At 42.0% G+C, this 11603-nt stretch overlaps 1 protein-coding gene across 9 annotated transcripts in view; it reads left to right on the top strand.

Moving 5' to 3' along the window:
* Window positions 1–2149: 2149 nt before the first annotated feature.
* SLIT2 (slit guidance ligand 2) overlaps window positions 2150–11603 on the top strand; it is a 422385-nt gene continuing 412931 nt past the window's right edge. For 3 of the 9 annotated variants that reach the window (XM_075128011.1, XM_075128012.1, XM_075128008.1), the window contains exons 1-3: window positions 2152–2988; window positions 5387–5458; window positions 6771–6842. In XM_075128011.1, coding sequence (XP_074984112.1) covers window positions 2777–2988; window positions 5387–5458; window positions 6771–6842 — 356 coding nt within the window. In that variant the 5' untranslated portion in view covers window positions 2152–2776. Of the gene's footprint in view, window positions 2989–5386; window positions 5459–6770; window positions 6843–11603 lie in introns of all 9 variants that reach the window. The other 6 variants (XM_075128007.1, XM_075128006.1, XM_075128010.1 and 3 more) reach the window with 5 other exon arrangements.

Below are 11603 nucleotides of genomic sequence, written 5' to 3'. Positions count from 1 at the left end.
CATTTACAAACTACTTGCTGATGACCTGGGCTTCTCTGGTGGTGTCCTCTGTGCATGGGGAATCACCTTCTCATGTCACTGAGGTTAGATTTTTTTTTAAATTGCCTTGTGTTGAATTCAGGAGGAAGAATAAATTCAATTCAGTAAAGATACAACTTTAAACCTGATGTATGTAAATTTTTCTATGAATGCTAGAATTTTCTTGCAATAGGCAATATTTTTAGGAGGATATCCCAGAGAAACACTGAACATGCATTTTACACTGTTGGAATGGAACAGAAGAGGAAATTAGTTTTCCTTTAAAAAGAAAACTAGATCTGTCACTCAGATATAAATAAAGCAGCATGATGCTGACCCGTTGCTTATTTAAAGGTATATAGAGTCACATTCATGCCCTTGAATTTTCAGAAAACATTTGTTCACAAGATTATTGTATAATTTACATAAAATGTGGGTTTTTTAAATATGGAAAAATAGAATATCATTCTTCAAACCCTCTCTTCAGTCAAGGTGAAATACTCAATGGCATGCTTGAGATGTTTACAAGGTAGGTTTACAAGGTAGGTATGCAAGATTGTTTTGCTTTTCGCAGGCTAACTACACCAATGCATGCAACCCGCCCCCAGCCCCTTTCGTTATCTGTCTCTTCCTCACAGACGCTTGAGTTTTTTCCGCACAGAGGTGTTTAAGGTGTGTGAGAAAAATCTCAGGTCTGAAAAAGAACTTAGTGTGTGAGAGCGTTGGCGGGAGGAAGGAGAGATGGAGTGAAGATGCTGAAACTGCATAGACCTTGCAGTTGTTTTTCTAGCTCTCTTGCCAATATTAAACAGTCCCTAGGAATCTGTGGTTGCGGCGATCGCTACAGGAAAGGAAGCGCAGTTGATGTCTTCACCCAGCTTCAGGGGAACTCTGTCCCTGTTTCCACCCTAGTACTAAGCAGCAGCAGCAGTCGGTGCAGCTGCCGCCAGCCTCACTGGGAAGGCAGGTCGCTTGTTAGGGGCTAGGGTTTCTCGTTCTCGCTGAACTTTCATTCATTGTTTGCGTTTCCCCAGTTCCTCTTCCACTCACCTCCTCCCCCCCCCCCCGACTTGGAGGTCTGGAGCCAGCCAGCCAATGAACGCTTCCCTTGCGGTTTTGGGCGTGGCCGGAGGAGGCGAGGCTCCGCCGCCCCTATATAAGGGGCAGAGCGTGGGGAACTTCTGGCTTGGTGTTGTTTACGGGAGAGGTGCTTGGATGTTTGCGACAGCAGGGCGAGAAGGCGGAGGAAGAGGCAAGGCGGAGGGTCCTGGTATCTGTGGCAAAAGCTGCTGGAAGCTTCCTGTTTGCTAAAGAGCCAAGCAGCAGCAGCTTGGAAAGCGCTGGCCCAGGTTTTTGTGTCGCCCTGGGAAGCACTTTCTGCAGCGCTAGCAGTGACACACACCTTGCAACGGGGAAGCGAAGCGGCCTGCGTATGTGTCTCATCCTATTGTTCAAACTGAGAGACTTAAGGGGGTGAAGGAAGGAGCTTGCGTGTTGTCTCTCTTGTCCCACCCCCTCCCCCTATTCTCCTCTCCCTGTGTGCAGGAGGAGACCAGCCGCCTGGGAGCTACAGGGGCTGGAGCCAGCTCTGGACTGTTTTATACAGACATCCCCCCCCCCCCTCAGGTGCGCCTGCGGGAATCGGGGAGGGGAACGGAAACCTTTCCCAGGCATTCTCCCTTCCCAGGCTGGGGAAAGGAAAGTTCTCCCTTCAGCTCCTCTGCATAGCCATCGCAGGAGCTGCTGAACTGTCTTCCCCTACACGACCCCCACCGTTCCTACCTTTCCCATCAGGTGCCTGCTGCTGCGGCAGAGCTGCTGTATCCGGGAGACGAGAGGGAACACACACTACGTTCGCTAGCGTTGCTGTCTCGCTGTGCTCCCAGGATCGTCAGGGCATCGATAGCTGTGATCTGTCACCGAGGAGGAGGAGGAGCTGGATGAGCGCTCTCTGCAGCAGGGCAACGGATCACTTCTCAAACTGCTCCTGATTGTCTTGCTCCGGGAATAGCTCTTTCCTGCGAAACTTGGCTTTGGGAGCTTACAACCCAACATCATCTTGTGTGTTGACTCTCTTCTCTTCCCTTCCCCCCCCCCCACCCCCGAGGCAGTTTGATGAATGCTTTGGGAGTGAGGTATGATTTGCTGAGGCTCCTCTTGCAGAAGTGTGTGTGTGTGCAGTTGCAGAGCGAGCCCCCACCCCCTTGCAAGACTGTAACCAGCCCGTCGGTGGGGGAAGCGTGTGTGTGAGCCGCTCTGCCCAAGTGCTGTGAATCGCTCGCGTGTGGTGCCGCTGGGCGATTGGTCGCAATGCAGTTCTATGGGAAACATGCAGCTTTAAGCAAACGTGGGGTCCGTGGCTTCTAGCGGGGTGGGGGGATCGTTAAAAGGGACAAGGAGGAGGAAGAAGCGGAGTCACCCAGCTCTGCCCTTTCCGGAATCGGTGGCTTTGCTTCGCATTTGCAGGGAGTGTGTGCGCCAAGAACAAGTCCTGCATCTTCTCTGCCACCAGAAGGGCTACGAGACCCCGGCTCGCCCCCCCCAGCGAAGTTGGTTCCAGGGGCGGAGTGGTGCCACCCTTCTTACCTTGCCAGGGATTTTTGGTTCCGCCTCGGATCGCGAAGGACTCCGGTTGCTTTCTCATACGCTTCAAGTTGCCCAAGTACTCGCTCCGCTGAGGAGCAGGAGGGCGGTTGTGTCCTGTGTTATCTGCGGGGCGGTCTGCCTCTCTCCCCGCTCCTCCCTGGCCCGGGGGCCAATGCTGCAGGGCTCGACGGCGGCGCAGGCTCGGCGGCGGAGGATGGGCGGCTTCGGGAGGCTCTCCCTGGGGCTCGTGCTGCTGGCGCTCCTGAGCGAGGTGGCGGCGCAGCCCTGCCCGGCTCAGTGCTCCTGTTCCGGCAGCACCGTGGACTGTCACGGGCTGGCGCTGCGGAGCGTCCCGAGGAACATCCCCCGCAACACCGAAAGGCTGTAAGTAACCCCCAGAGCCACTGGAGCACAGCGCCTCGCTCCCTACCCCATGCGCGCTTCGCCCTCCCCGGGGGGCTGTGGTATGTGGGGCGGGGGGCGCCGTCCCTCCAGCAGCACCCCAGTTGGCCGTGTGATTGGACTCTCCCATCCCTGTGGAGCCGCCTCGCTGCAGAGCGCCTGGGGTGGGGCAGGTGACACTCCCTGGAGGCTCTGCTTAGGTTTCAGACACTCCTGGGCCGGTTCCCGCTCGCCTCATGGTGGGCTCCAGGGTAACGCTAGGAGACATGAAAGAGGGAAACCATTCGTTCCACCGCCTCGCCTTTCCCACTAGAAAGGCGGCAGGAGGCGAGTCCGCCTCTCCTCTCGCGCGGCCGCTGGCTGCAGGGTAAGAGGAGGCGACACATAGGGCGGCAGTTTCCCCTGCGCTGTATGTCAGGGTGCCTCGCTTGCCGTCCTGCCCCCTCCCCGTGAATGAGGGGGGGAGTTTTGTCATTGCCAATTAAACTTCGCTCTGGCTTTTAAAATGGGGGCAGGGAACCGGAGCCGGCTGGGACCGCTCGCCCCAAGGGGCTCGGCTTAGCTACCCAAGTTCTGCTTCCCTTTCCCCTTCCTGCGGCGTGTCCCTTTCTGCCCAGCTCCCAGGCGGTGTGCAAAACCAGGACTCGGCAAGGAGGCCCTTGAGTGTTGGGACAGAGCGCCCCGGCGGCGGGCAAACGGCAATTAACCCCCCTACTTTCCTTTTTGCTGCACTGCTTTTCGAAGGGAAGAGTGGAGGGAATTCCCGAGCAGATGCAAAGCGATTGGGGGGGGGGGGGAGAGACTATATTTACACTCCCTCTTCTCCTAGGAAAAAGCTCAAATCCTTCCATGTGTCTTGGCCTCCGGACACAAGCTGCCCTTGCTTTCTCTGCTCCCCTTAAGCGGGCATACAACATGATTTCACCCCAGTTACACATACTACTGCCTCAAGTCACAGCCTTGATTAAACTGTCCCTAGCCCTGATTGACTTCCTCCCCCGTCAAATTAGGATCCAGACCTAAAGAAGAGCTCTCTGTGTATAAGCCCAGAGCTGCTCTCTCTCATCAACAGAAATTGGTCCAATAAAATATATTCTCTCACCCATCTTGTCTCTACTGTCCTGGGACCAACACAGCTACAACAATGCTGCATACAAATTATGATCCATTCAGTTTGTGAAAAGTATACATAATATTCCTGAAAGAGCTGTTGGATCTAATACCATCCTGGCTTCTCCAAAAGGGGTAAGGGGGAAAGGAGGGAGAGAAGAGATTTAAAAAAAATAATTGTCACTTGTTTGTTTCATGCTATTCAAAGCAGTTTAAAGGTTTAAGTATAAACACATCTTACTCTAGCAGTGTCTGCACTCAGACAAATCCCAAAGTGATTCACTGTGATCTTTCTTGTGAAGAAACTGTGCGTGGTTCAGTGGAAACTGTTTCCTGCCACTTTTGCTTAAAATAACAATGTGCTGATTTTTCAAAAAGAATATTATAAATGATCGGTAATCCTAAGGTTAGTTTCTGTGTAACACTGTTTCCCTTATGACTTAGATCAAGGAGGATATTCAAGCCACAGCAAAGCCTGGTTTTACTTGTAATGATTGGAACCAGAGCCAGCTTAGTTCTTGACCTAAGATGCCACAAAGAGGGGTAGTAACTCCAGAAGGGAAAGTGGTGCTGAAATCTGAACAAAAATGTCAAGGCCTGAATACTATTTCCATCATTGCCTCTGAGTTTGCACTTTACAGTCACAGTGGGGTTTCCTGAGCTGTAAAAGTATGAAAACTAAACTCTTCAAACATAGTATTATAAGGTAAATCCTTATAAATGTAAATCTTTGAAGATCAAGTCTTTTGATTCTTTCTAAGCACTGTTTGCCATAGGAAGTTTAGTAATATATTTATTAAATACACTGCAAAAGTGGTTAGTCAAATTCCTAATTACTTGATTTCTTGACTTACCTGTAACTTGGTCGTAGTTTTTATACTTTTTCAGTTGGTACAGTTAAGAGTTTTCTGTCTAAATGTTGGTTGGTTCTAACTGTAGTTAGATACCAATATTACAAAAACATTAAGATACACTTTTGTGATAAACAAAATTGATGATTCCAAAACTTAGTGTAAACGTGAACTACATAATGGTGAATAGATTTTTTTTTATAAGGGTCTCTTCTTACAAAGCTTAAAACTATTAACTTTAAAATAAACCAACTTATTGTCAGCAACTCACACAGAGCTAGTGTTAAGAATTAAGTATCAGGCACATTTAAGTTCTTCTTTGGTTTTAAAGCACTAAAGATGAACCCCAACAAAATAATAATTTAAATCCTCTGTTGAATGTTTGTTTCATTTTTCTGCTAATACGTGATTCTTTTTAGGGACCTTAATGGAAATAATATCACAAGAATCACAAAGACTGACTTTACTGGCCTAAGACAACTTCGAGTCCTGTAAGTTCTTGTTGTTACTTTATGCTGTTATGGTGTGTGTTAAAATTACATGATGTAGGTTAGACTTTAAATTTTCAAAAAGTTCTTTTAGCTTTTAAAAAGTAAAGCTGTATATTTTACCACATTTAACTTCTATGCTGCAGCATCTGAACTTAAAATAAATGGGGGCGGAGAAAAGCAATTATGGGGTGACAAAAAAGTTTGGAAAATGCCACAGTAGCAATTTTATATGTAGCCTCTAGTGATTTGTACACTTCCCTTAAAATTACAAATATAGCAAAATAAGTTGAGGCTTTAAATTGGTAGTTTACAAATGCATGAAAAGGGAAATCTTGTATTTTGGTTAAAATTAATTGAAAAGAAACTAGCTGAGTAGACCGCTAGTTTAGGATTATTAAAACATATAGCTGAGTATACACATGTTCAATTTCAAACTGGTGCAAAAGGAAATTCATGAAATGAAAGAAAATGGAAAGTATTTCTTAACCAAAGACCAGCGATATCTATATCTAATCCCAACTCTTCAATTTAAAAATGTTTGCTTTTTCAGAAACTAAAACAATAGGTATTGTATCTTTCTGGATGGATTTTTTAGTCTGGATAGCTTCACGTATATTGTTTAAAGGTCTTTACATTAACTTTTGCTGGTTATAAATTGATTAAATGTGACTTAAGTAAACTGTAATTGTGATTACTGCTATTTTATTCAGTGAAGCTAAATTATTCCTTGGGACTGAATTGTCATAAGTGGAACAATTTTAAGTCTAGAGAAAAATTGTAACGATCTTTTGTTTTAATTATACCCTTTAGATCAAAATACAAATGCTGATGTGTGGTGTTGTGGACATATTTCTACATATTTTCAGTTGATATATAGGTGTATAAACTGAATTGTGAAATATCCACTGAATAATTATCTTTTTATTTTCCCTACAAACTGTAGATCAGTTGTACGATATATTTAATTGGAGTTTTATATCATTGCTCCTTAGTAAATGGTATATTTTCTTACCCATGATCTTAATGTCCTTGAGCAGGTTTAAGATCTGCTTTTATGGTTTCCTTTAATGATGAAGAGACTGAGTTCCGCCCCCCCCCCCCCCCCGTTTGTGCACATGTGCCCCCAATGGAGTGACAGGGGTTCTAAATATATTAAATTGGATGTGAAATCTCACTCTGGAATAAGAATTGTAGAGTTAATAAAGGTGAAATGATTGCAAGCTGCCAGTTTCTGAAGTACAGCAATAGCAGGTTTTAATGCAGTCATAATCATAAAGCCGTTAAAACTCACTATGTATATTCTACGTTTCAGTCAGCTCATGGAAAACAAGATTAGCACTATTGAAAGGGGAGCATTCCAGGATTTAAAAGAGCTGGAGAGGCTGTAAGTATTTTTAATTCCAAACATATGACAACATAACTTCTTATAATTTTGTCATTTCACTTGTCTTTCAGGGCACTAGATCTTTGATTTTTATAGTCACTCTTGAAATGTTTGAGAAACAAGAGCCCTAGGCAGTTTTCAGAGAGTACCTACAATGGGTGGAAAATCCTGGCTAAATACTCTGAAGAAAACTGCAATTTACATTTTGAATCTAAAGATAACTTCTTGAACACTAAAAAAATAGTCTACTTTGAATGCACAAGTACTTATGTACATAACTTTTTTTTTCCCACACGGAGCATGAAACTAAAGTTTTTTTTCCCTCTAACCTCCCCCCCCACCCTTTCTTTTCCTTGAGACAAAAGGTGAGATTTTAGTCTTGGTGAAATTTGAGTGTTCACAACGTTGTGTAGGAAGAAACTTTATAATATTTACTTGATGCAAAGTGTGTTTTCTGTTCTTACAATATGGAGAAAAATGCTCAGCATGTGCATTCCTCTACCTCTGTTTTGTACAAAAATAATAAAATTTGTTGAAACTCTCTCTCCAGACAAAATATTTTTAAATGAGCAGTATATTATTTATTGGGTTCTGTTCCCTTAAAATACTTAGCTTTGCCATCTTTAAAAGCTGATGAATGGGTGAGGGGCGGGGAGGGGGTGGAGAAAGAGTCACAAAACACTCAGGAGAAGCAGAAGTATAGAGATGGTAAGCAAAATACAGATGTCCTCATTAAGAATAGTAAATAGAAAGCTGAGCTCTGTTTTTCTTTAAAATGTATTCGCTTTTTGCATTGCTAGCTTTTTACAAGTTTCCAGTGCAAACTTTCCCAGGATACTAGTTTTGGATGCTGTATATGAAAACAGTTAGTTGTAGAAATGTATGGATTATGTTGTGTACAATATTATATCTCTAAGGGTAAGATGCCTTTAGTGTATTAAAATTCTAATAATCTGTAGAATGGGGTAAAATATTGTACTCTGTACAGGCTGAATACACTACAATAGATGTGTGAGCATAGTTTAGTAATACAGCAAACTACTTTGCTTTTTAAAACATGGGGCCCAATTCTGAAGGATCAGGCCCTGTATTTTATGGCTTCTTTTTAAAAGTACACTTTTGGGGTTTGATTTAGCCTTTCACCAGTGTAACCCTACCAACCTCTGTGGAGTTATTCCTGATTTACACAGTATAAGTGAGAAAAATTCAGCTCGCATGTCTTCCTGATTTGTTTCATGCTCTGTATCCTTGTCTGGTGTCTGTAATATTTAAAGTAATTTCATGTGAATACAAACATAAGGCTAGTGATGATCTTCTAACTTGTTAGTCAAAAGTTGACTTAGCAGCTATCCGTTTAACTGTAGAAATCCATTGATTACATAGGTTTTGATGAAGTATGTAGTTTTTGGTTCATTGTAAGGAATGATTTGTTTCAGAGTAGCACACATGTTAGTCTGTATCTGCAAAAAGAAAAGGAGTACTTGTGGCACCTTAGAGGCCAACAGATTTGAGCATAAGCTTTCGTGAGCGACAGCTCACTTCCAATGAAGTGCGCTGTCGCTCACGAAAACTTGACTAACCAATTTATTTGAGCATAAGTTTTCGTGAGCGACAGCGCACTTCATTGGAAGTGAGCTGTCGCTCACGAAAGCTTATGCTCAAATTTGTTGGCCTCTAAGGTGCCACTAGTACTCCTTTTCTTTTTGTAAGGAATGAGTTTCCCGCCAGCACCTGCAAAGTGAAAATGCTATCATGTAACAATTTTGCTGCTCTGTCAGAAATTTGTAATGTGTTCTGACCAGTATATTTGAGAACTGAATAGTCAAGTTTTTTCAAAGCAATTGAAAAAAACCTATAATTTCCTTTCTTAATGCCTTATTTTATAAAGGAACTTGTATCTTTAAAAATGTGTTAGAATTTTATACAAGGTCAAGGGGCTAGTAAACCCTAGAACTTCTGCTCTTATGATATGAGAGGTAATATGCAGAACATGTATTTAAAATATTCCTAAATCTGTTTTCTGGACCTTAACCTCAGAAAATGGAACAGCAGTATAGGTTGTACTGTAAGATTGAAATATTCATACTTATCCTTAGTCAAAGACCTCAGAAGGTCAGTGTCTTAATAATTGATTTGATGTTACTCAACTAATAAACTCAATGAATTGTTGTCTACAGTCAAAGTAGTTCATAATTCTACTCATTCCTGAATATCCTATAGTAAGGATCCTTCTTATGGTAAACTTAATTAGCTCTTTGAAATATTATTTTTATTTTTGTGCTACATTCCTTGAAAATCTTCTCCAATAAAAGACTCTTAAATACAAAATCATGATGTGTTTAATTTTGGTCAGTGAGTCTGACTTCTTTTAAATGGATTAACTGATGTTACCTGTGTGAGCACCAGGAATAAGAATCTAAATATTTGATAGAATGTAAAATTTAAGTTTCTTTGCTTTGGAATAGTAAGCAAATTCTTACAAACGTTAACATGGTTATTTAAGTTTTTAATCATGAAAATGATTTTTCAAGACAGGTGCAACTAACATCCAGGTATTGGTTTTTTTTAAACTGTGAGGTTTTGTTTTATGATGACACTTTTCAAGTAACAAACTGGGACCTTTGTATTTCTTTTACTAAACTTAGTTAGATACATTTCCCAATTAGATGCTATATTGTCCTCTGTCTGGAAGCTTTTACTTCTCTAATGGTATTAGGTTTTTTCTATTCTGCTGCAGTCCAGTCAGATGTTTTGAGGTGGGTTGTAGTTTTGAATGAAACTAATATATATGCAGGATCTCTTTAAATCACCCCAGCTGTTGGCTAAGAGCAAATATTTCATATTTGTGAGGAAAAGCTGAGAAAATTCCTTTTGTTTACAACTGCCAAGTCCATCTGATGGAGGCACATTGTTATCTGACAGCCAATTAATCTCCTTGGGATTCTGGAATCCCAAACCATTTCTTAGGAAACTTATGGATACTCTCGTCAAACGTTTCCCTTTTCATATATAAAATAGCGAGGCTGTTGTGTTTAAGGATGCATAATCTTTAAATGTAGAATGCCACATTTCTTAGTGAGCAAGCCTAGCTACTGTCAGATCATTTTTGATGTAATATACCGGTTTTAATATTGTGAACAAAGTGCCTCCGAGCCATTGGCTGTGGCTTACTTTTAGTTTGTTTATAAGCTAGTTACATAAACATAGATATCATCTGTGTCAAATGTAATGTCTTTTGGTTGTGCTAAAGTTTTTAATGAGAATTCCAAATATTACATATAAGATATATTAAGTAATTATCTAACGACTTACAAAGAGGATCACCCTCTCTTCTTCCCTTCCCCAGATAAATAAATCTCCAGATTCTCTGAAATATGAGCTGCTCAACTTGAACTTGCAGACCAATAGTTTCATAAATACTCCTTATGCAAATGAACCCATGTCTTCCATGGAGTTGCTTGGGAGAGTAAGGACTGGTGTGAGTACTATTTTGCAGGTTCATTTCTGCAAGGTGCTGATACCCTTGTATCCCATTGACATAACTGGGAGTTGAAGGCACACAGCACTTTGCAGAATCAAACTTTGTGTGGAGAAGAGCAAAGGGAAAACATTCCATTTCTCGAGCCCTTTCTAAAGCAAAAACAAAATAAACTACCAATGAAGTGTCAATACAACTGTAGATTAAATAACATCTTGATTTAAACAGTTAAGAACTTATTTCCAGCCATAATACAGTTTCATTTAATAAGAAATAACATTGTCGTATAATATTATGCACATATGGTGTTATGTACAAACCTCTAACAAGACCCCCATTTACGTTTTGGAAAGTTAACTATAAATTCTGTGGCATTCTAGTGGACATTTCATGACTGCGTCAGATTTAAAAATTGTTTTTTGTTTAAATAAAAATGAATTAGTCATTAGAGTAGTCCCATCTTTTTATATTAAATGCAGTTTATTTTACGCCATCTCTGCATTCTTGGTTCTCAGTTGGCTACAGATATTTGTATTGATAATGCCTAACTGCACTATAGAATCTAATGGGACAAGGGAGTAATAGAAACTGAACATTTTAGCAGTTAGGAGGGGACATGGAGCTTTTGGTCCGGAAAGCCTGAGAGGAGGGAGTTAAGGATTGTGAGGTAAGCACCTTAACTGGATGTTTCTGCTCAAGTGATAAGCAGGGAAATAGTTAACTGTTGATATGGAAACTGTTGTTTTAGGCATCAGTGTTCACAGACCATTTTGATTAGGGCAGTTTATGCCTCTCGGCCATTGTTTCAGGGATATGAACAAATTCAGGAAGAAATTACCACACCTGGTAACACTCGATTCATGTTTACAAATATAAGGGCTAGAAATGTTTGAATGGTACCTAGAAACCCCTTAATTATGTGAGTAGCCCCACAAATGTCAGTAGGACCAGTTGAAGAGCATGGGGGCCAGAGTGTGGAGCGAAAGGAGCATGTGAGAGGATCAGAATCTGGCCTATAGAGGGTTTTTTTAATGGAATACTTGAATTATGGAGCTCAATTATGTACCAAGGAGTAAACTCTGGACACTTCCGTTGCCGAGGAAGAGGTGTAAATTGCTAACAATCACTTTCTCTAGGCCTGTATTAAAGAATAATCAAAAGCGTTCTGTGTAGATTTTTTTTGGCTTTGTTTATCGGGGTAGTAGAAAGAATGCAAGACGAATAAGTAGAGCAAGACTTCAGCTTCCAACAGGCAACTGTCTAGTGTTCTTTTATTGAGATTT

The sequence above is a fragment of the Caretta caretta genome, chromosome 4, assembly GCF_965140235.1.
Source record: "Caretta caretta isolate rCarCar2 chromosome 4, rCarCar1.hap1, whole genome shotgun sequence".
NCBI lineage: Eukaryota > Metazoa > Chordata > Testudines > Cheloniidae > Caretta > Caretta caretta.
Note: the sequence above shows the minus strand (reverse complement) of the source record. Positions and strands in the feature narration are given on the sequence as shown.